The 25012-nt window shown below is 47.7% G+C and overlaps 1 protein-coding gene across 1 annotated transcript in view; it reads right to left on the reverse strand.

Moving 5' to 3' along the window:
• Positions 1–25012, reverse strand: part of COL4A2 (collagen type IV alpha 2 chain) — a 125255-nt gene that overhangs the window by 55582 nt on the left and 44661 nt on the right. Inside the window, exons 3-8 of the mRNA XM_007455325.1 lie at positions 6323–6457; positions 6190–6234; positions 2924–3040; positions 1000–1071; positions 611–646; positions 440–502 (exon numbers count right to left, since the gene is read on the reverse strand). Coding sequence (XP_007455387.1) covers positions 440–502; positions 611–646; positions 1000–1071; positions 2924–3040; positions 6190–6234; positions 6323–6457 — 468 coding nt within the window. The remainder of the gene's footprint in view (positions 1–439; positions 503–610; positions 647–999; positions 1072–2923; positions 3041–6189; positions 6235–6322; positions 6458–25012) is intronic.

Below are 25012 nucleotides of genomic sequence, written 5' to 3' on the forward strand. Positions count from 1 at the left end.
ATGGCGATGCCAGGTGTGGTACACCTGCTCTAATGGCCATGCCGGGTGTGATGGCCCTGCTTCTAATGGCCAAGTCCAGCAGAGCCCATTTCTTCCTCATCGACCTATTGGACTCTGGTCTGCTTTGCCAGGGATGACAGGCCCCTGTCAGCTGGTCAGGTGTGGTGCTGGGAGAGCTCATGCATGACTGGAAGGGTGCCCAGCCAGCACAAGGTCAAAATTTGACCTAGTTGGCAGTGATCTGATGACCACACATTCTGAGTTCTCATTCTTCACCCTTGATGTCAGCAACGTGTGCGAAGGACGACCTGTCTGGTCTTGGCGACCACAAGCATCAGGTTGTATCGTGAGGCTTTCACCAGCGTCTGCAGCTGGAGAAGCTGCATCTCTAGAGGATGCTTGACAACCTCAAGGGCGAGCACACGAGCCTGGTACTTACTGCTCTTCCTGGAGCTCCAACCGGACCCATCTGTCCCACGGGCCCAGGTCGACCGGGAGGCCCCTAAGGACAGGCAACCAGAGAAGGCTGTTAGCAGAGGCCGACTGGGGCACGGAGTCTGGAGCTCTGCAACTTTCGCTTCGTCTATTCTCTAATAAAAAGAACGCTTACCTGGAAACCGACCAGTCCGGGCACTCCAGCTTCCCCCTAAGTGAGAAGGAATCGTTTTAAGAATTTTAGCTTTTAGGCATCTGTAGGTTTAGTGACATTTTACTGCAACGTTGAAAATAAGTATATAAAGTGTATCTGCCGTCTCAGGACTTGGTGATGTTAATCACCCAGATATCTGGGGTGTTGTGAATGTGGGACGAGTGTGCCCACAGTCAGTGTAAGATTGAAAACAGCCTGGAGGGCAGTCAGAGAATTTCAAATCAGTCGTGACTCTGGGCTATTCCATCCCTCTCTGCATCCCTCCACTCCGGAGTTCACTTGGAAATTAACTTTGTTAATCGCGAATTTAAGCTGTGGTGCTTGGTCACGCCCCACCTCTACCGACTTACCCTGTATTTGTCGCGGTCCTCACTAGACAGAGCGTAGGGCTCGCCTTTCTGCCCTTTGGGTCCTTGGGGCCCCTAAATTAGCACATATATCATAGGAAGAAAAATGAAGAAAACAGTCCATTAGCATTCAGTGCACCGACTGTTACTTGGATGATTACACGTTGCCTTTTTTTTTTTTTTTTTTTGGCGGTCCGCCGGTCCGCGGTACGTGGGATCCTCCCGGACCGGGGCACGAACCCGTGTCCCCTGCATCGGCAGGCGGACTCTCAACCACTGCGCCACCTGGGAAGCCCCTACATGTTGCCTTTTATAGGCAATGTCTAGCTCTTCTCAAGGCCAATTCCAGTTATTCTGAACACCAATCTCTACCTTAACCACAAGGGTGAGAGTTTTACTTTCATTTTTACCCAATAGCATCTTTCTTACAGTTAAAATGGAAATACTCTATAGGATTTAAATTATTTTCAGAAACCCACGTGACGTTTCAGTAAACAAATCCTTTCCTCTACCACCCTGTCCTTTTCTTTGTAAAAATACTATTCTGTGTCTTCTTTGGCATTTATGTACTAAAATATCAACACATTCACGCTGAAGCACCATTTGTGGGAGAGATACTGGGTCATCCTTTAAAAATGGAATTGTGTCAAATATACACGATGTGTGAGTACGTACATACACATATACACGTGTTTTAACACCTACATATAAAATCAATATTTCAAAGTGATGGCTATGTTTATTGGTAATGAAAGCTATGATATTAGAATAGAATAGAAATGCAATGTAGCTTATGGAAAAGTTGAATCACATGAAAAAGCAGCAGCCAGTGGAGGAGGTGGAAGTCGGCGGTGTGAGTGTGACCAGAGATCCAGCAGCCTCGGCGAAACGCAACGAAGGGTGTTATGGCTGCCCTGCCCTCACCTAAAAATGTTGTTTTTAAATAAAAAGTTTTGCCAAAAAATGTTAGTTTAACCCTGAATTTGCAATATACTGGTGGTAAAAAGGTAGCAATAGAATGCCGAAAAATATTTCAAGATTCTTTGCAAAGACCCTAGAAATTAAATGAAGCCACAAAATAGATCATTATATGGAAGTTCTTCCATTACGAAAAATAAAGTCTATCTTGTATATCCCGGAGAACATCATTGTTCTTTCACGTCACAAAGGATGTTAGAATCTAATAAAGATGATGGCTAATAGAGAATTTTGTCAAGGTTTAAGCTTTTTAAAATTTTAGTTCCACGATTCCACTATAATTCACTGTTATTTGAATCGGAGCATGGGAGGAAATGAAGAAACACGTAGGAGGCTGCAGGAGTGAACCACATAAGCCAAACCCATTACTTTCTACCTAACGCTTAAAGAATGAATCGGGGGCTTCCCTGGTGGCACAGTGGTTGAGAGTCCGCCTGCCGATGCAGGGGACACGGGTTCGTGACCCGGTCCGGGAAGATCCCACATGCCGTGGAGCGGCTGGGCCCGTGAGCCATGGCCACTGAGCCTGCGCATCTGGAGCCTGTGCTCCACAACGGGAGAGGCCACGACAGTGAGAGGCCCGTGTACCGCAAAAAAAAAAAAAAAAAAAAAAAAAGAATCGGAGCATGGAGTTATCTGAATGCAGGAACAGCACGCCCAGGTATCCTCAAGCCAACCTCAGCAGGGGAGGTGTGCTTTACCCTGACCGCTAACCAAGAGTGGGGAGCCACGGCTTCCCGGGGTGTAAAGGCAGGCCTGGCATGTGCTCCCGCCTCCCATCACTGTCCTGGGAGCAGAGGTAAGCTCACCCTTCTCGGAGAGCTTTGCTAAGACAACTTCTCAAAGGCATCCTCTGCAGGGCCTCCTGAAAGCAAGACCTTTCAAGCATTTCTACCAGGCAGATTCCAGAGCCGACCCGTGGAATAGCCCAAGCGGTTCCCATACTCACACGGGGGCCGAGGAAGCCGCCAGGGCCGCTGGGTCCCGGGTAGCCTGCGTCACCCACTGTCCCGTTGCAGCCGTCGTAGCCAGGTGGTCCTCTGGGTCCGCCCTGGCCAGGATGTCCCTGGAAACAGAAGAGCGAGTGAGTCTTCAGCCCGCAGGGGTCTAGTTTTCATGTAACTGTGATGAAACAGCTTAAAATCTTCTCAGAAGAGATGTCCCTGGCATGAATCCAAGCGCCAAGACAACTCAAAATGAACCAATGAATGAATGAAAAACTAAGTCATCAAGGGCACACAGGTGTCCTTCTAAGCGGCAGAGGGGCCTGCACAACACAGTTCTGTTTCCCACGGGGTTTGGTAAGATGTCAACCGTCTTGGGGTTTCTGCTGCTTTGCTTCCTTGGGTGACAGGGAGGGCTGTTTTAGCAGGAACAGAAAAGGGTAGGTTGAAAAATTCTAGGAAACACTCTAGAAGCAGATGCTGCTCGGGGATAGCAAGGGTAGGCTGTGCCCAAGCGAATTCTAGATGGAGCTGTACAGACCCACGTCCTCAACGGGTGAGAGTCACACCTGCAGAGGGATCTCATCAGTGACTTAGCGGCAGGCAGAAGAGCTGATTTCCTTACTGACTTTCTTCAATAAGTCAACTGACTTATTGTCGTCTTCAGGAACAGGACTTTTTAGATTTTAAACATGCATAGAAAGCAAGTCAGGTGTTCTGGGATGCCAGGTGGGGGAAGGAAGGCAACGCGATCACATGTGTCTTTCGTGTAACTCGGGGTCAGGCTAGGTCTCTGGGCATCTCAACCGTGTGAATCTGGCTCTGGAGACATGGAGGGGTCAGGTTAATAATCTACAGTTTATGGACTACGAGACCAGAGCCTGTTTTGCTGTTTCTTTACACGATAGATGTTTAGATATATGATTTCTTATTGTACAATTTCTTTAAAATTTTGGTTTTCTTGATAATAGACCAAATATATATCCCAGAGTGATTTTTGAGGCCAGTGGGCTGTCTTTTAGGTTTATCTTGAGAAATCTGGAAGGTTTCAAAGGAAATGAACAAGCCCTACACAGAGTGCCTGTACCCTGAATGATATACAATAAGAGAATGAACACAATAAGAGAAACAGAATTTTTCTTTTGTTTGCACACTTCTTTGCTTCCGATGTTCAGAGCCATTGATTTCACTGGTGCCATCAGATAAGAGATCCAGTAGGCTTTTTAGTCAACCCTCTGGTGGGTCAGAGAAACCCTGATTGTCCCTGTAAATCATGAGACACAATGTCTCTGGTACTGGAGAGCCAGCAGCATTCTGGTCTTTGACGTAAAGGCCTCTTTTTTCATCAAATTCAGAACTCGAGCTCTGCAGGTGTTCTCCTCATGACGGTTAGGATTCCGTGATGCTTTTTCCTTAAAACGTACCAGCGAGTTCCTTATTCCCCTCCTGAATTACCCATCTGCTGTTGGTCTTTCTGACTCGCTTAGAATCAACCTAAGTCATTTGAAATTGCATATGCCAACCTGGTCTTAGTTTGAAATTGTCCCTCAAAGAAAAATTTCAGTTCTGTTGAGCTACATGTCCCTCTTGTGTTCAACATCTAATTAGGTCCATTTCTGTACGATACAATTCTTAGATTTACTGCACATCACTTTCTATATTTGACTTCTAAACAGCTAAAACTGTCAGGTCCTTCAAACTCTGCGTCCATTAGGTGCTTATATACCGAAAGTGGCATTTACATTAACTTACCGTGGAGTGTCTATCAGGCTTCGGCAGTCAAGGAGAACGTTTTTAGCAGCGCTGACATTCTGTGGAAAATGACCCGTTATCTGTACACCATGGTCACCCCTCCATATGATGACTATTTCCTCCCTAATTTGCGAAATATTTGCTTCTGATATTAAATGAGTATGAAGTGGAAAAACGAATGAAAACATGATACAGATCAGTTCCACTATTTTCCCATAATGTGTCACTCCATCTAAAGCTCGGACTTCCACTTCCAGAAGAGACCACACTGAGGAACGACCCAAAGAGTCCAAAAAAGTAGGTTAAAAACGGGCGATTTCCTCTGAGGCAGTTGGTAGGGAAATACTTTGGTTATTTGTTTAACCCTTGAAATCTGCGGATTCTTCAACTCTGCCAATTTCTCAAGATTCTGACTCATGTGAGAGTTATTTCCTGATTTGCTCACAGCTGTGTGTTGTCACTGATGTGTCTGTTCGAGCCCTCACTGAGATGACACAGAGGATCACCAGCCATGTGGGTCTCACGTCTTGGCAAGTGTGGCTTCCTTTCCTTAGCTCTGCCTCTTCTGCTGCAAAAGTCTCCTTGAAGGCGGAGCTAAAGATCTGAAGCGAAAGCATGAGTTCCCTGTGACTGCTGTCCACTCACACCCTCTCCCTTTTCTCCTGCGATGGAGCAGCCCCACTTGTGTAGCCTGGGGGGTTGAGGATTCTCTCCTTCTGTGTGTGTGTGTGTGTGTGTGTGTGTGTGTGTGCGCGCGCGCGCGCGCGCGCGCGCGCGTGTGCACGCATGGTGATAGACAACATGTGTGTAGGGTAAGGGTGCAGACATCTGCGTGTGTGTGAAGCTCCAGTGGCAGATGTCCTTAAACTTCAGCGGTTAGAGGGATGGGGCAGGTCTAAAAGTGCGATAAACACATTTATCCCGGAGGCTGGGATCCGCAGGAAGCCGGCCCTGGGAAATCTGCTCCTGGGTCCCTTGAAGAAGGCTGTGAGCCAGGCCGCTTTGTTTATTTTCTGATGCCGCAAGAAGTAAAGTAAACTAGGTTAGAAAAACACATTGGATTGCATTTTGAGATTTTCTCATGGACAAAGCATGCCTTTCGTCTTCTCATTTATGTGCGGTAACTACCAAGAATTTGAGAAGCTGCACAAGCTTCAGGACAGCCCCGCTCTTGGCTGGACTACTTTATATTCAGGTGGTTCTGGAGTTCAAACAAAATGTTCAGACTGGCTCTTTATAGCACGTCTGTGCAACACTGCAGCTTTTTACTACAAAACAGTGTCCAGTTTTAGCAAAGTAGCCTCAATTCTGAAGCCAAGTCCAGAAGGACGCTTACAAAGCAAACAATCTGTCCAATATTTGACTGGATTCCACGAGAAAAAAATATGCACATGTAGCCCCATAAGTTTTTTGTTATAAACAAGAAAGGGGGACTAGTGAGACATGTGTCTGTAAGTCATAAACGTATTGTTTTGCACGTGTACAGTGTTTTAAAATTCTAATCTTATGAAAAACTTACGGGAATTCCGTCGGCACCAGGAAATCCAGAAACGCCTCTGGCTCCCTGTAAAGAAGGCAAACAGACTTAACGATGGCCAAGACGCCTCCACCCTTCAAACAGCGAGAGAAATACCGACAGTTACTGTACGTACCACGTCTCCCTTCGGTCCTGTGATCCCGGGAGCCCCCCTTTCACCCTTGTCACCTTTGCGGCCTTGCAGTCCTGGGAACCCTTGTAACCCGGGGGGCCCGGTGTATCCCTGTGGGCCCACTGGCCCTGGCTGGCCCTGTAGAAACAACACACGTTCAGTTTCCACAATTCATAATCATGCATGAGCGTTTTCAACCATGTTGCTTTTGAAGCTACACTCTTCATTCTTAAAGAGCTATAATCTTCAGAGAACATTACATGTAAACCACCACCTTCTGCCACGAGAACCACAAAGCGATTCCTGGCTAACAAAGAAACCATAGAGTTCAAAGGGAAAAACATTAAATGTGAGAAAAAAATGATCCTAAATTACTACAGTGATGTTATTGTGAAATGCTAATATTGGGTTGGGATGAAAGAATAAACTTACTTGGCTTTTACAAAAAAGTCCTTTCAGTATAAAAGAAAGTGCCAAACAAATTTCTAAGATTTTCTCTCTATCTCAGTATAATGCATACAATAGGTATGGAAATGGAACTGGCATCCAGCTATCAAAGTGGTCCCTGAATGTTTAAGTGATTAGAGAATCTCTCCTTCTGTTCACACACACACACACACACACACACATACACACACACACACAGAAGAAAAGAAAAGGTTTCCGAAATATATAAAATGTATGTCCGTATCCATCAGGATGGCTATTATTTAAAAAAAAAGAAAAGACAAAATTACATGTTGGCTAGGATGTGGAGAAATTGGAACCCTTGTGCTCTGTTGGCGGGAATGTAAGTGGTGTGGTCATTGTGGAAAAGACCATGGTGGTTCCTCAGAAAATTAAACAGAGAATTACCTTGTGACCCAGCAATTCTGCTCCTGGGATAATACTCAAAAGAATCGACAGCAAAGACTTGAACAGATATTTCTACACTCATGTTCACTTCTGATTCCACCAACATGAGGAGTCACATTCATAGAGAAGAAAGTACAATACAGGCGACTAGGGGCTGGGGGAGGGGAAAGGGCAGTTAGAGTTTTATCTGGACAGAGTTTCAGTTTTGAAAGATGAAAAAGTTCTGGAGATGATGGTGATAATGTTTGCACAAAATGTGAACACGCTTAATGCCATCAAACTGTACAAAAATGATTAAGATGGTAAATTTTATGTTACGCATGTTTTGCCACAATCAAAATAAAAAGTTTAAAAAGGGGGATCTAGCTCTCTTATTATTGGAACTAATTTATGCATTAGTTATATATTAGTATTTTTTGTTAAATTAATTGACTTTATTTTTTAGAGCAGTTTTAGGTTTACAGAAAAATTAAGCAGAAACTGCAGAGTTCCCAAATACCCCTCTGTTCCTCCAACTGCCCCCCATTCCCTCACAGTTTCCTCTATTATTGATAACTTGCATTCGTGTGGTAAATTTATTACAACTGGTGAACCAATATGTTATTAACTAAAGTCCAAGATTTGTAATAGGGTACAAGTTTTGTATTGTACATTTTACTGATTTTGATGACAGTATAATGGTGTGTATCCAACATAACAGTATCATAAAGAATAGTTTCACGACCATAAAAATCTCCTGTGCTTATGCAATACTGTTATATTTTAATGAACCTCCCAGGTTAGCCCAAATTTAAAAAAATCCCCAACCAACTAACTCTGGCTTGACTCCTCCTTAAATGAGTGAGTCTGCTGTTTATTCATCACACAGACCCCTTCTCTGCCAAGGCCCATTTGCTCTCACACTTCAAACGCTGGTCTTGCCTTTAGATTAAGGGGCTTCTGAGTCAGTATTTCTAGTCTTCTCTTTCATTGCCTGTAAAGAACCTTTCTTATATAAACTGTGCAGCTAAGACGTTTGTCTGTCTTTGCAGAATGTTTATAATCTGTCCTTAACGTCACACACCACTGAGAGGAAGTGAGTAATTTCAGATGCAGCGTGAGGTGCGGCCTTCATGTCACAGACAGAATCGGAGGGAAGGGCGTGGGGAGACCCTGCCTCTGAATGTCATCATCATCCCCACGCTGCCCCTCCCTTTAGATGTTGGACCCCAGGCATGGAGGGAGCAGTAAAGAAGTGTCTTGGGGGTGGAGGATACAGATGGAGATTAAGATCCCGCTAGATGGCTGAGACCTGCCCCAAAGCTTGGGCCCCCTGCCTCCTCAGACAAAGGGGAGTTTCGGGCTCCCTCAGGGCCAGGTCAGCGTTTTAGGGATGGTAGATTCTCTGCTCTCCCCGCACGAGTTCCAGAGAGGCCAGTCGGTGCAGAAACCAGCGGATGCTCCCCTGGGGTAGCCTGACCACACGCATCGTGTGTCACGGCAAAGCCAGCGTATTTGAATCTTTGGAGAACGTGAAAAAAGTGGTTAGAAGGATTGTGGTACAAGACGGGTAGCCTTGACCTTGGGCACATGACATCCCAAGCTCATCCTTTTCTAAGGTCTTGGTATGATACATTTGTTGGAAGTTTGGAGACAAACATGCTTTGATTCAGATTTTTTTTTTTTTGGCGGTATGCGGGCCTCTCACTGCTGTGGCCTCTCCCGTTGCGGAGCACAGGCTCGGGACATGCAGGCTCAGTGGCCATGGCTCACGGGCCCAGCCGCTCCGTGGCATGTGGGATCTTCCCGGACCAGGGCACGAACCCGTGTCCACTGCATCGGCAGGCGGACTCTCAACCACTGCGCCACCAGGGAAGCCCTGATTCAGATTTTTATGGCTCTTCCTCAGCTGTGCTCATTTCTGTTTTGTCTGTGACTGCAGACCATGCCTCTAAGCCTCAGAATTCCCCTAACTATCGGAGGCCCCTAGTTTGCTAGTGCTTACAGGGAACAACCTTTGGGGGATAAAATGTTCCTCATTAGTACTGTCATTTTTATTGCCCATAATCTACATCTCTTCCAGGGGATGACTGTCTAGTGCCAACTAAGAGGGTCCGTCTCCCATTAACCCAAATGGTTAATGAGGAAAAGCCTCACCTTGTCTCGAGTTCATTAACCTTTCCTGATTCCCTTTGACGGGGAGAGTGACTAATGACATCATGGTCTCATTTTCCTCCCATTGTCAGTAAACTTCTTTTTAACTTTTGTTTCTTGGATGGGAAGTCTGACTTTGGGAATAAAACTCTAGCCTTTCCTTTTCTGGAACACGCTCTCACCTTTTCTTTTTACGGAGGTGAAATTCCCATACCACAAAATTACCCGTTTTAAAGTGGTTTCAGGTATATTCACAATGTCTTCTATATGTCACCTCTATATAGCTCCAAAATACTTTCATCACTCCAGAGGAAATCCCATACCCACTACCATCATTCTCATCCCCCTAACCTCCAGCCTCTGGTAACCACCGTCTGCTTTCAGTTTCTATGGGATTTACCCATTCCAGATATTTCATATGAATGGAATCACATGTATGATATATGACCTTTTGTGTCTGGCTTCTTAACATAATGTTTTTGAGGTTCATCCATGTCGTAGCACGTGTCGGTACTTTATCCACGTTTATGGCAGAATAAGACTCCACTGTGTGGATAAACCAGTTCGTTTGCTGCGGACGGTGCTGCTATGAACATGCACACACCACTATCTGTTTCAGTCCCTGCTTTCAGCTCTTTTGGGTCTACACTTAGGAATGGAATGGCTGGATCACACGGTAACTTTGTTTAACTGTCTGAGGGAGAGAGTGCCAGACTGTTTTCTACAGCGGCTGCCCCATTGTACATTCCCACCTGCAATGTGTGAGGGTCCTAAATTTCCCTAAATATTCATGTATAAGATTTTATGTGAATAAATGTTTTAATTTCTCTTGGGTGTATACCTTGGAGTAGAATTGCTAGGTCATGTTGTAACCCTTTGCTTAAACTTTTGAGGAACTGCCAACCTGTTCTTCAAGTGTCTGTACCACTTTATATTCCCAGCAGCACCATCTGAGGGTTCTAATTTCTCTACATTTCCACCAACACTTGTTATTTTCCATTAAAAATATATATAGCCTAGAGGGTGTGAAAACGGTGTCATTCTGAAGAGCTCATCTTGAGCTTCTGACAGATGAAACATTTCACAAAATCCCCTCTAGCTTCAGCTCTAGGGAAAAGCCGGGAAGAACCTGGAGGGAATCTGAATTATTCCCTCGTCTTCCAGGACTGGTCCCACAGTCTTGCTCTCAGTGCAAATCCTGCATTGCTGGGACTAAAAGGACCCTTATGTCAAGGTCTGAGGACCTTGGTATGCATGCTTTGGTCATCAGGGATGAGATTTCCCCTAGGATGTCCTGCCCACCAGGGCATCTAGGGTGTTTGCAAAGAGCAGCTGGAATGATTAGTAACAGAAAGGATTTTTCTCTGTACTAATCATCATCCTTATCAACTTCCAGCCTCAGACGAAAAGTCCTGATCGGAAAAGTTATTTCCATCTCTTCCTTTCTTTTTGTAATAAGTGATGTTAAAAATAAAAATTACCCCAGAAGGAGTAGGACTGTAGCTTAACTGTCTTTACATAAATTTCTAAAGCTCCTAAAATTCCTGCAATATACTTGACAAGAGTATTTCCACAAAATACTGCTCAAAAGCCAGCAGACATTTGGAAAGGAGCTGTAAGCCCATGTGCTCTGTCCCCCGCCCACAGAGAACTTGATTCGTATCCTAGGAAACGGGATAATGGGAGGATCCTGTACTCCTGTATCTTCTGGGATGAAGCGCTACGAAAGGGTTCAAAAAATGGTTTCTCTCATTTTTCCCCCCAGGACAAGTGCAGGAAGTAGGTATCGCCCCCGCTTGAGAGGGGAGACAAGCGGGGTCTGGAGGGTTAGGGTTAGGGATGACTGATGCATTTAGGTCTCCGCAGGGGTGGAGTCCATCTTCCACGCCACCCTTGCCGCTCGAGTCGAGGTCCATGAGCTGCATCAGCGCCACCTGGAAACCTGCGGGAGATGCAGATTCTCAGGCCCACCCAGCCCTCCCGGGGCGGCACTGACCATGATCCCAGGCGGGTTCTTTGCACAGTGAAGTCTGAGAATCCCTGTACGACCCCACCTTCCTTCCCCTCCTGAAGTTTTCACGGAAGGAGGCAGGTATGTCTTCATAAGAAAACTCTCTTAAGCATGAAGTTGCATCTCAGAAGAGAGGTCGGGCTTCCTGAGCTGGGCAGAGGAAAATCTAATAGTTATGTTTGTTGAAGACTATTTCTAACAAAGTTTTTTTGGTCTCATGCTTCAGTGCAATTGCAAGAAGGAACCAACTTTGGTCACTGTTAGGATGGAGGGGTGCACACGGCCTCTCCCTTTTGGACATCACTCCTGGAGGATGCGTGGGATGTCCAGGGTTAGTTTTGGAAGCTGGAGTCTGGACGGGCTGAGAGTATGAGTCCAGGCTTGAGTGCACATTGCTTAAATACCGCTACTGTGGAGGGAATGCACTTCAAGTCCCGAGACACTTACTAAGCTTTCGTGAACTTGGAATTTTCACTTCTGAGAAAAGGGGCAAAATAGATCTGTGCACATGCTGAAGACCTCTGCAGCTTCAGCCTCTAAAATAAAGGTAGAAGGTGGATATGACCAATCAAGGCCCCGAGAAATCACACCTCGCGTGCAGAAAACCCCAAGGAGGTGCCCGCTGCCATCCAGCTTACTAGCCTTAACACCCCCACTGGGAAAGGGAGTAAAAAAGGGAACGATAAAGAGAAACGTTTCCAAGGATCAATCCTGCTTCACTGCACATCAGGACTTTTAATCTACGGTACAGTATTTTCCTGGTAGAATAAGAATAAGCTTTTCATGCCTTCCTGGCTAACATCTGAATAGTAGGAAATCCCTTCTCCTTCCTAAGTGTACTCTTCCTGTCTCGCCTTTTATGGGCTCTGGTCGCTCCTCCAGACACCCACATCCTCTCCATCCCCTGGCGGCCCCTCCCCTCCCGTCCCTTCCTTCCAACGCTGTGGCTCTCTGTGACCTTCAGGGGATTCCAGACCAAGTCCCAGCTCATTCCGTGAGCTGTGCACACACATCTGAGAACATATCAAATGGCCCAAAGGGCTGAAAGGACCTTTTTTTTAGGATTCAGGAAAATAATTTGTTCGTCTAAATTTTAGAATTAGTCACTTTTCTCAGGGATAATCATTAGCATTTGTGAGCAATTTCTGATCACCTGGCAGAGTGAAGTCACTCCGTCTTCCAGGCTAATGATAATGTGAAGGTTAGTATTGAACTGTATATTACATATATAATAACTATCAGTAAACAGGGCCAACTGCCTGCTCCAGGCAAAACAGACAGTGCTAACCCTGCCACCTTTCCCCTTAGCTTCTTACTAATATATAACATCAGGACTCTGCCCTGGGTGCTATTCCAAATAAAAGATTTCACTTATTCCTCAATAAGAATTATATGGCCTCCTGGGAATCCTGCTGTCCTGCTCTCCAAAATTATTTGACACAGATTGTAGGGTGAGTGTTGACATAAGGGAAACAACATCCATATGTAAAGAAACAATCCTTGACCCTCACCTGGCTCCAGAGACAAACATTTATCAGTCAAAATGGAATGCAGACCTAAACGTAAGGGTGAAGCCTTTTCTAGAAGAAAAGCAGAGGGAAGAATTTTTGTGACTGGATTAGGCAAAGGTTGCTTTGATAAGACATGAAAATCACAAGCCATAAGAGACAAAAAGTTGATAAGATTAAAACATTTGATCCTCAAAAGATACCATTTAAAATAGAAAGCAGGCCACACGCTGAGAGGGAAATAGTCACAAGACACATACACAGAATATAGACAGAGTGCCCAGAAATCAATAATAAGGAAAAGAACTACCTGATTGAAAAAATGGGTAAAAGATCTGAACAGACCCTTCAACACAGAAGAGGTACAGATGGAAAACAGGCATGTGAAAGGGGTTAAACACCATTGGTCATTAGGGAAAAGGCAAATTAAATCCAGAAGAAGGTGTAGCCATGGCTGCTGGAAGGGCTGAAACACCCACACAGAGAAAACTGGCAACGCCAAGTGCTGCAAAGGATGCGGAGAAGCCCAAGTCTCATCACTGCTGGGCACACAGACCCGAGCGGCTAAAGCCAAACACACACTTACTAGAAGAACTTTAGGCAATGTTTCCTAGTGGTTCAACTTCCTTCAGCTGAAAAATGGAAACAACCTGAGTCTCCATCAGCGGATAAACAAACCAAGGTCCATTCATGAAATGGAATACTACTTAGCACCAAAAAAGAAGCAGCCATCCACTGTGCACGACAGTAAGGATGAATCTCAAAGGCACTGCACTCAGTGGAGGATCCAGGCACAAAGGCTGTGTTCTGTTCGTCCTGTTTATGCGATACTGTGCTATTATCCCATCTAGGGGGCACTCTAGAGACAGAAAGCAGAGAATTGAGTGCCAGGCCTGGGGGCGGAGGGAGAGGACAGACTACAAAGGGCACAAGGAAACTCTGGGGTCGTGGACCTGTTTTATATCATGACGCTGGTGGTCGTTACATGGCTGGACACATTTGCCAATATTCACGGAATTGTACGTAAATTATACCTCAATAAACTTGAATTAAAAACAAACAATGAAAAAGGGGTCTTGCGGAGGCCAAGATTAAGAAGACCACCTCTGCAGTTCACAGGCAGATTGCATAGGACCAAGTCCTTCCTTCTAGTACATTTTTACAAGTGAATTTATAAAATAGACATTATTTAGAAGTGGAAAAGAGAGGATGCTTGTAAAATGACATATTAAAAACATCTAGCAAGGTGCTTCTGAAAAGTGCCTGCCTGTGAAATGAAAATATCTGAAGAAACCAAGACGGAGCTTTCCTCATGTGGAAGCTGGTCTATACGAGCGTGATCCTGGCAGGAATTAGGACCGTCCTCCCCACAGCCCACAGGACGGCAGGGGTGCGAGTGGGTCAGGACCAAGCCAGATTCAGAAGCAAAAGATAAACCTAGGATGTCAAGGCTTCCATTATATGTGGCTTTCATAACAAACAAAAACAGAGGGTGTCACCTGTAATAAGATGCTATTGGGTAGTTTATCTGAAATGATTTGACTTGGAAAGATTCACATTTTAAAGCAAAGGAAAGATAGATTCTCTCTTGTTCTCCATCCATAGGACCAATAAGTCTGAAAACTGTTCCTTATTCTAAAAATAGGCAGCACATGGGCAGTCGAACACAATGGCTTCAGCCCAACACGAGGCTGAGCTTTTTAGAGTCTGGATGTGATCTGCCTTTTGGCACAGTTCAGAAAAGGTGGTTTTCTGGAAAGGCCTTCCATTGCCTCTGTGCTTTGTGGCAGTAAGTACATTTCATTTGCCTAAAGACGAAGCCTTGCCTAACAGACAGACTGGACTTCCTAAGCCTCTTGTTCTCCAGAGAGCCGCGGAGGTAGGTGGTGTGGATGGGCTGAGGGCCGCAGGGAGCAGAAACGGCGGCCAAGGAATGGGCTGGAAGAAGCCGATTCTGGGGCTCTGGTTGTCAAGCTCCCATACGTGGGAAACAATGAAACCCTCTTTCTAACGGAGCAGCTGACAGCATGGAGACAGTATCAACAACCAGAGTGTCGTCAAGTAGCCTTGACGTCATCATGAGTTATCACACAGGGCGGTTCCAGGCTGTGCTGACATGACTAGAAAGTGACAGCTACAACGGGAGACAGCTCTGGAGTCACTGGGATTATAAGAAGCTGACGCGGCCATAAAAAAGAACGAAATAACGCCATTTGCAGCAACGTGGATGGATCTAGAGACTGTCTACTGAGTGAAGTAAGTCAGACAGAGACAATATCATGATATCGTTTGTGTGTGGAATCTAAAAAAAGGGTACAGATGAACTTATCTACAAAACAGAAAGAGTCACAGATGTAGAAAATAAATTTATGGTTACCAAGGGGAAAGGGGGGGTGGGTGGGACAAACTGGGAGATTGGGATCGACATATACACACTACTATACATAAAATAGATACGAAGGACCCTCTGTAGAGCACAGGGAACTCTACTCAATACTCTGTAATGACCTAGATGGGAAAAGACTCTAAAAAAGAGTGGAAAAAAAAAAAGAGTGGATATATCTATATGTATAACTGAATCACTTTGCTGTACACCTGAAACTAACACAGCATTGTAAATCAACTCTACTCCCATAAAAATTAATTTAAAAAAAAGACGATTGGTAATGAAAACAGTTTGCAGCCAATATTCATGGGCTCAATTGTAGACTATTAATTTTCATGTGCGAGTTGCACATGCCAACCTCTCACTAGTTCTCTTAGGTTGTATTCTTAGGTCATCTCACGTGTGCAGTGGAGACCGTGTTGTGACACCCTGTCTCTGTCACTGTCCTGCGTCCAGGGACAGCCAGCAGCCCGGGAAACACAGCCTCTGGAGGGAAGAGTGAGCAGAAACACCATGTGGGCTTCCAAACATCGGCCTCCCCACCAAGATGATCCACCGGGCGGGCGGCCTTGGAGAGGGACCACTTAGCATCCGTGGAACAGACCAGGAACGGAACCAACAGTTCTATCTCCTTTCCATTTAGACTAAACACAGTCGCACGAAAGAAAAATATCCCCGAGGCTGGCATTATATTAAGTTGGTCTGTTATGGAAAAAAAAATTGGCCAACAAAGGAAAAACGATTAAGAGCCAGGGAGGGTTCCGACTTGGCTGGGTGCAGGGCTCTTTTCCTGGTCTTCTGCATTTGAAATGTTCCTGAAAACATCAAGTTCTAACTCGAGCTCCACTTTCTCCAGCCTGAGAAAAGGTGTGACTGCTTCTCCTTCTCCTTCCTTGGCTTTAATCTACTTTTCTGTTATTGTACGTTCATGAAAGTTACGTAGCTTTTTCATTTCCTCTTCCAGATTTCAAAATTTATTTTTACATTTACATACAATGAAATCCACTTTTCTGGCATGTAGTTCTGTGAGTCTAGACACACAGATGCTCCGAGTAGCATCAGCTCAAGTCGCTGGGCTGCCCGCCACCCCTTGTGGTCAAGCCCCCTACCCAACCTCTGTCCATCACTGGTCTTCCTCTAGTCTCATGGTCATGCCTCTCCCAGGTGGTCACACACATGGAATCACTCGGTGTCACAACTCTGGCGTCGGCTTCTCTCACTCAGCATTTGAGATCCACCGCCTTTGCTGTATCAACACGGGGGTCCCTTTTATCGCGGAGGAGTGCTCTGTTGTATCCCATCACCACGATGTTTATGCATTCACTCCCTGAAGGACACCTGAATCGTTTCCAGTTTTTGGTCAATGTGAATTGGGCTGCTAAAATCATTCATGTATGGTTTTTTGGTATGTGTGGACATGCTTTTGTAAACACTCAAGAATGAGAGCGCTGGGTCTTACGGTCAGAGTACATTCAACTTTAATAAAGCTGCAGGGGGCTTCCCTGGTGGCGCAGTGGTTAAGAATCCGTCTGCCAATGCAGGGGACACGGTTCGAGCCCTGGTCCGGGAAGGTCCCACATGCCTCGGAGCAACTAAGCCACAACTACTGAGCCTGCGCCCTAGAGCCCGCAAGCCACAACTACTGAAGCCTGAGCGCCGCAACTACTGAAGCCCGCACGCCTAGAGCCTGTGCTCCACAACAAGAGAAACCACCGCAATGAGAAGCCCGCGCACCATAACGAAGAGTAGCCCCCACTCGCTGCAACTAGAGAAAATCTGCGTGCAGCAATGAAGACCCAACGGAGCCAAAAAAAAAAAAAAAAACTCCAGGGGGACCCGGTCATAGGAGGACAGCTGCACAATTAAAATAAATAAATAAAAAATAAAGCTGCAGAACTGTTTTCCAGATTGGCTGTTCCATTTTGTGTTCCCACCAGCAATGCACCAGAGTTCCAGGTCCTTGTCAGCAGTTGGTATCGTCAGCTTGTTCCCTTAGCTATCCTAAGAGCTCTGCAGAGCTGACACATTATGGTTTTAATCTCGCTCCTTCCACGTTACTGCTGATGCTGGATCCAGTGCAGGGTTCAGAGTTTCCACTTGTAGCACCATCCTTACCGGTTCTGGGACATCCCTCTGCAATGAAAACTGGAGGTCTAGCCCCTCGTGAGCCCCCGTCACACGGTTTGCTCAGAGTCAACCGGGATCGTGACCACAACTTTGGCGCCTTTGCTCCTCTCCATGAAGACAAACCACCCACAGTCAACTTCTTTACAAATGTGAGTTCCGAGGGCAGGAGGGCCTGGGGCGGGGGCCAGTACGAACATGATATCAACGGCCTGAAACGTGATCTCAGAGCAAAGGGCCTCAAAGGCAGGGATGAGAAGGGATGATCTCTGGGGGGCAAGCACGTTACCTTGAACCACACTGAGGCAGGAAACAAGATAGTTAACAAATTTCTACTGTACAGAAACTAGAGAGAAAATCAGCCCCAAAGTTTTTACCTATTGTATGGACTTCATTTTATTTTTGTAAAAGAACATTCTCTCCTACAATATTCTTCAGCAATATTCTACATTGTCGTACAGGATGCATGCCTGTCTTTCTGGTACAGAAACACCAGCTTTTGCTTGAGCAAGATTCTTATAGGGAATAATAGTCATGTTAAATTAGACCAACATTACGCTGCTTTTCAAATTTACCTCTCTGCTTTTCACCATTGATAGCCTAGTACTTTCCCAGAGGCTTCGTAAAATATCAGGTTTGGAAGGGACTTCAGGAAGCCTCTGGGCCATGAGCATCCCTGGGAGCTCCTGGGATCATCCACTGAATCCTGTCTGCATCTTAATAAGATCCCAGGTAACTGAGGCTCCTCAAAGCTTGAGAAGATCACTCAGGAATGGTTCCTATCCCAGGACCGGTCCTGGCTGGCCAGCAGAGCATCAGCTGGGGAGAGTCTGGCGCCTTAAGGATTTCTGGTCTAACCGCTTGCGAGTGGAAAGGGGTGGAGCCTGGGAATCTCTGTTTTTAACCAGCTCCCCAAGCAATTCCGATGCACAGTCAGGCTTCTCACGTGGGACAGATAAGGGAACAGCTCGGGGAGGTGCAGTCCCCTTGTCACTCTGCCCATCCTCCTGCTGGGAACCCCTCCCAGCATCCCCTCCGCCTGCACGCTGGGTGCTCTCTGCAATGGTCAGGGTGGCTCACCACTGCCGACCCTCTGAGGGTTTGCTCTCGAGTGTGGGAAATGTGCAGAGATGCCACCAAGAACCCCTCCAGCTGTAAAATCCAGGGGTCCCTCCCTGGCCCCTAAGCAGAGTGCTGCATGAGTTTCCCCACGTGGACAGGCACCGCAGCCCAGCCAAATGCTTTAGGATGGAATTTTCCGCATTTACAATACTTTTCCTTCCTAAAGCTCAGTGACATTATTCCGGTGGTTTTAAAACCGCGTGAGTCTACGTGAATGCCTTATAGCACTTGTTTTTCTCTCCAAGGAGAGAACCATCTGAAGACCACCTGAGGGGTCTCTTCTGGCAGGCGCAGGTGGCCCACCTGTGAGGGGTCTCTCCCGGCAGGCGCAGGTGGCCCACCTGTGAGGGGTCTCTCCCGGCAGGCGCAGGTGGCCCACCTGTGAGGGGTCTCTCCCGGCAGGCGCAGGTGGCCCACCTGTGAGGGGTCTCTCCCGGCAGCTGCAGGTTCTGCAACCGTTCGCGGTTCCTCTTCTTCCTCGCCCTCACCTTCCACATCGGATCTGTCGTCAGGTTTCAGGGATCCATCTCGTCTGCATACCTCGTCTGCAGGTGTCCTCCCTGTCCAGCCCGTGTCGGGGAAGCCAGGCTTGCTGTGTCTCTGCCCCAGGCGGACTGAGCTCCTGGCACTGGGTCAGGGCCCCTGCACCTCAGGGCCTTTGCACATGCCTGCCGTCCTGGCCTGGGCCCTTGGGGGCTCTAGAGGCTGTGGCTCAAGTCTCTGGGGACGTTTTCCTGACCCTGAACCTAGACCAGGGGCTTGAAAAGCTTGCTCCAAACACAGTATTCAGTGTGCAGCCCGCGGGGACCAGGCCTCATCCAAGCCCCTGTCCCAGCCTCTGCTACAGCATCTGATGCCCGGAACGCGCTCAGGACGGTTAGATGAATGAATTATGGCTCTGAGGTCACCCAGCTCCGCCCCATGACAAAATGCAGGTTCCTCCCACGTGGAAGCAGAAGACCAGAGTCTTCTGTTTTTAGACCATTATGAGCTCATGATTTCTGAAGCACTTCCAAGGCAGAGCTTCAGTGGGTACAACTGTGGCCTTCTTGTTCTCTCCCTTCAATTCCTTGAGTCACCTGAATATGTCAAAATACATCCCGCCCCGCCCCCCCCAGGTCTTGTCGACTCTTTGCGCCAGATCTGTGGGGTTTCTGAGTGTCGGTTCTAGTGGATGGTCTGGTTTTATCTGTGTTGTCAGACAGATGGCTTTCCAGGCCTCTACGATGCTCACGACCAGGAAGATAAATAACACATCCATCGTCTGCCAAAATCAAGATAGGAAATGAGGCAAGGGCTTTGGAATGCAGGGCTCCCATCTCCAGGAGGCTCAGTCCTGGTAATATTTCAACCAGGCTGTTCTGAGCACGATTGTCAGAGATAAGCTGTTTAGCACACCTACCGTGACTCAGGAGGGTTAAAGGTTACGGAGGAAAGGAGTGAGTTTGCCAAAGTGGGTCTGTGCAAAGCTATAAAAGGAAGATTTTCCACGCTTGCCGAAGGTCTCGGTTTTAAAATCACATTTTAACTTTATATCAACAAAAGACGCCTTCTTATTACTTTGATTCTCCCAGTCTGAGGAACACCTTGCAGTTCTGGTGGCCAACACTAGGTGGCAGTCAGTCGCGCTCTTCGGGACAAGGGCCCACCCCACCCTCGGTTCAGACAGCTTTGCAAAGTCCAAGATTTTGCAATCGTTTGGGGTTAGAATGACCCCCCTCGGTGGATCAGAGGGCAGGCTCCACATTTGCCATGGGGGGCTAACCTCCCATGGGGAAAATTCTGACGAAAATTTTGACTGCGGAATTCCAGTGTTGTCTAAAGAGCTTATCAAAGCTCATTTTTCTCTTCGCAGGGTAGTTGAGTGAACTCAGTAATTAATTATTTGATAATTCCCTTCCCTTTTGACTTGCTCAAAGGAATGTGTTCTAAATACAGATACAGATATAGACATAGATAGATAGATATTTGAGGGCCTTTTAAACCCAAACCCAGTGCAGAGGTCCAAGAAATAGCGATCAAGTTATTGGATTTGACCCCTGTGTGGGACGAGGTTATAAGAGCAACTGACATTTCCAGACCAGAGCATTTACTGTTTGGAGCACTTTCCAACAGTAAAATGACGTAATCCCTGCAACACCTCTGTGAGGTAGGTCTGTTCTTAGGTCTATTTTATAAGTGGGGGAACAGAGATACCAGGTGGTGGAGGTCCCTCAGCCGGCCTGTCGAGGAGGGGATTCATACCCAGCTTTCCAGAACATTCCAGAGGCTGTTGTCACCACCCACCTGAACCTCCCCTGAGTCATGGGTATGACCGTGGACCCCGAATATATCTTTTTACGGATCTTCACGAAGCTATAATCAAGCCCAAAAGAGATGGACAAACTGACTGCAAAAACAAACAGATGTAGGCTTGGGTTCATGGAAAATCTAGACAAAACTGAGCCAACCGCAATCCTTCAGTGGTTCTCTAAAAACCCCGTGTCTCTGCTCTAACCCGATGCTGCTCAGTTTGGGACCACTTCACGGCTCATTAATCCCCCTTCTGCTCGAAAGTGACTGGAGCCATAAAGAGAAGGTGAAACTCAAACAAGGCAGGTCTGTAACTCTGGTCAAAAGGTATGTAAGGACGGCCCTGGGGCTGCAGGCTGAAACTCGGAGCTATCAGCACACTCCCGGGACAATGAGACGGGTCTCTGACCTGCGTTCCCTCCCGCTCCCATGAACAGATGTGTTGTTGAAGGAGGATTACTTAGAAAGAGCTGATCGTTTCTGAATGCTGGCGGCGGTGTTTTGTGGCAAAAAGACGGAATCGTTATGCATTTCCTGAACAAAGGGTTTCTCTGGATGTTTGAGAGAATAAGCTTTCAGATATGGGGAAGCTGTTGGAAACTTAAGCATACACCTCCCAGGAGAACAACTTTATGGTGGGAGAAGGCCACTGCGGCTAAGAGGGCTCTGTGCAGCAGCCTCAGAAGGAGATGAGCTAAGGAACAGAAGGGGGTGCGCAGCCCCTGGCCACTCCTGATGGGCAGGGAAGTGTCAGAACTGGTGGCTATTTGGTTGTGAACAAAATAAAAGGGTCTAGAAGTGACTTAAAAAAAATTAATTAATTAATTAATTGATTTTTGCCTGTGTTGGGTCTTCGTTGCTGTGCGCGCGGGCTTTCTCTACCTGCAGTGAGCAGGGGCTACTCTTCGTTGTGGTGCGCGGGCTTCTCATTGCGGTGGCTTCTCTTGTTGCGGAGCACGGGCTCTAGGCGCGAGGGCTCCAGTAGTTGTGACTCATGGGCTCAGTAGTTGTGGCTCGCAGGCTCAGTAGTTGTGGCTCACGGGCTCAGTCGTTGTGGCTCGCAGGCTCGGTAGTTGTGGCTCGTGGGCTCAGCAGTTGCGGCTCGTGGGCTCTAGAGTGCAGGCTTCAGTAATTGTGGCGCATGGGCTTAGTTGCTCTGCGGCATGTGGGATCTTACCGGACCAGGGCTCGCACCTGTGTCCCCTGCAGTGGCAGGCAGCTTCTTAACCACTGCGCCACCAGGGAAGCCCCTAGAAGTGACTTTTAGTTTGATGTTGGGAGTGGCTGAAGAAAAGAGATGAGAAGATGGCGGTGGGAAGCACGGACGGAAGGGTCTCAGAGAAGTGGCGGAAATGTTAGCACTGCAGGCAGAAGCCCTTAGATCAGGTGGCGACGGGGGCCTCTTTGCCCCTTCACCATATGGGGCTGTTGGATCCTGGCCGTCCACAAATGGCAGGGACTATATTGGTGCAGCGCTGGAAGATCCCCTCAAGATGTCAGACCACCTGAAGGTACCTAAACATGTATTTGATTGTGGACACATGAAATTATAATGCTGGGAACAGCTCCTGGAGAAAGCTCTAGCCCAGCTTTGAATACGATGTCTCCGAGCCCAGAGTAGCCTGGACAGGGTAACGTGATCAGTCAGTAGCAGAGCAGCCTGGTGTTCAAGGTCGTTAATTCCTCACAACCCATGTCGCCTGTGAAGTCTGATATTGGGAAAGGTTAAACGGCAGACAGTAAAGCCAGATCAAAATTCAGCCTTCTTTATTCACAGCTTACAAGTATCTAATGTTTTGGAAATTGTTGCAAGACATGATCAATAATAATATCCAGTGCACGGGTGAAAGCTCTGGAGATACGGACCAGTCCGAGCCCCGTGACGGCAGCATTCCTGGGCTGCCGGGGAGGCGAGGGCTGAAGGTTCCAGCCCACCGTCAGGGTTAAATGCCGTCCACAAAGGGCCGGTGCTTCCTGGTGCGTCTGCCCCAGCAGATGGCTATCTGGACATCCCGAACTTCCCTCCTACGACTCTCCGCCCGGTCAGAGTGATTATTTGGACGGACACTGAACACACATCCGCAATTAAAATAAAGAACAACAAACCACGAGAAATTGATCTTTTTTCAGTCTGGTGGAAAGATGATGGATGGCTCATTTGTCCAGACATGAGACCTGGGGTCCTGGGCGAGAGGAAACCAAATGACATTAACATCCATTCCAGAGCAGTGACTCAGCTGTGTCCTGTTCTCATGACACGGGGCGAAAACAACCTCCAGAACATGGGTTCTTCTCTACCGCATTTGTGGAAGGAAAAATAAATAGCAGTTTCATCTACAAAATGGAAGGCAGCGACTGAAGACAGCTGCGTTTCCAGGCGTCACGCTCACCCCTGACACGCCTCCTGTGCATCTGCGCTCCTACGAAGACCTTAGGGCACCACCTCTGGCAAAAGCGAAGATGCTCACGGCTCATTTCATCAACGGGGTAAATGCGGAGAGAGTGAAAATACAGACCTGGAGCTGTGATTAGCAGGGTGAATGCTCGCCGCCTTTGGGGCTTAGAACATCCACAGTGTGGTTTATCCATCACAAGCTAGGTGCTCAGCTTCTGGGTGGGATTAAGCCCCAGAAAGCCTTACCCTGGACGTCTCTGTAAGATGTTCCCCTTTGTGTGTGCTGTGTGTGTGTGGCTATCTTGTTCTCTACCACCGCCGTGGCCTCCTGGGGTTGTCCTATTTACCCATGCTATGCAGCTGGGCAGCAGCTACACAGGGAGGGATTCTGGGGATTTCTCTCTGCGCCTGTGTGTGGCCACGTGGAAGGCCTTCAACACCCAAACAGTCCTCTTCCTCTCTCCTACAGGGCCGTGATCTGACCACGGCCTAGATGGGCACTTAGCGGGCTGGTGCCGTATGCACCGGTGGTGATGCCTCTCGCCTCAGTCAGGGAGAGGGAGACGGCGGAACTCGGGGAGAGAGATGGCGGGAGGGAGGCCCCCAGCTGCTCTGACCCTGAGTCTCAGAGTACGGTTCTGTGGCTCGAGGAAGCATTTTCTCTGTTCCCCGGTAGAACCTGAACACATTCCGAAGTCACCTCCTATCTCCCCCTGGCCCGAGCCCACGTCAGCTGCTTCTGCATATGGACAATCTCTCCCCTTGACGGGCAGGACCCTCGCAGTCCAGGTCCTGGCCCCTGATGCCTTCTGCAGACGGGCTCCTGTCCTGGACCGGGCTCTGCGGGGCTTCTCTGCACACCCTGGCGTCCTACTTGGCCTCCTTCCCCGGTTTCCGAGCTGTAAAATCTGGTTTTCTCGTGGGTTTACATTTGCTCTTCTTTCCCAGGAGCTCTGGGGTGAGGCCTCTCGTTCCCTGGAAGCTGCGTCAGAGATGCTTCCCGGCAGGCACCCTCTCTCCATCCGTCTGTGTGCCTGACACCCCACGGTTACTGTGGACTCAGCACCCTCATAGGAGCTTGTTAATCCATTTCTTCCAGCCCTGCCCCTTCCCCACCTCTGCCCCTCACCCCGTTCCCTGCAGTACGTCCACCTAGACCCCAGCCCACACAGTGGGGACACTGCAGTCCTCTCTGCTCACACTGCACCCTCCGCTCACAACTGGCGTGGCGCCCGGGCCTCCTGGCACTGGCCTCGGGGGCTCCTGGTCTCATCTCCTCCCAGCCCTCCGTCTGGGTCGCTGGACTCCCCCAAACGCATCCTAGGTCTGCCCTGTGCCCCCCATCTCCAGAGCTGGCTAGCGCCCAGCCTCTCCCCAGAGTGGCCTTTGCTCCCTTTCTTCTGGTGAGTTGACAGAGATGCCCTGTATCAAGGAGAAGCACTGGCTCGTGATGGCTCTGCCCTCTTCCCAACCTCCCCCGATCAGAGGAGGAGGGAGGTGGTGTGGGTGCCTGTGTTGACAGCAGTCGCCTCTTACGGCATCGGCCGTCTCTAAGGAGCTCCTGAAGACTTAACGAGAGCCGGTGAAGACTCGGCCCTTCACCTTCAGCAAGATCTAACCAAGCAGTTCACATGCCCTCAAGTGTGTCCTGATCATAAATGGAGTTAGAACGACTGCTGAGGGGCCTATGTATGTATTATATATATACACACATATTATATATATACATATACACACACACATATATAATATGTGTGTATATATATATATTTAGAAGGTGTGAAGAATACAGAAAGGAGAAAAATATATGAGATAAACAAAATACGGACTCGACTGGAAGTTAGCTTGTAGCAGTGTAGTAGGGAAA

Source organism: Lipotes vexillifer, unplaced genomic scaffold, assembly GCF_000442215.2.
Source record: "Lipotes vexillifer unplaced genomic scaffold, Lipotes_vexillifer_v1.1 scaffold132, whole genome shotgun sequence".
In the NCBI taxonomy this organism is placed as follows: Eukaryota; Metazoa; Chordata; class Mammalia; order Artiodactyla; family Lipotidae; genus Lipotes; species Lipotes vexillifer.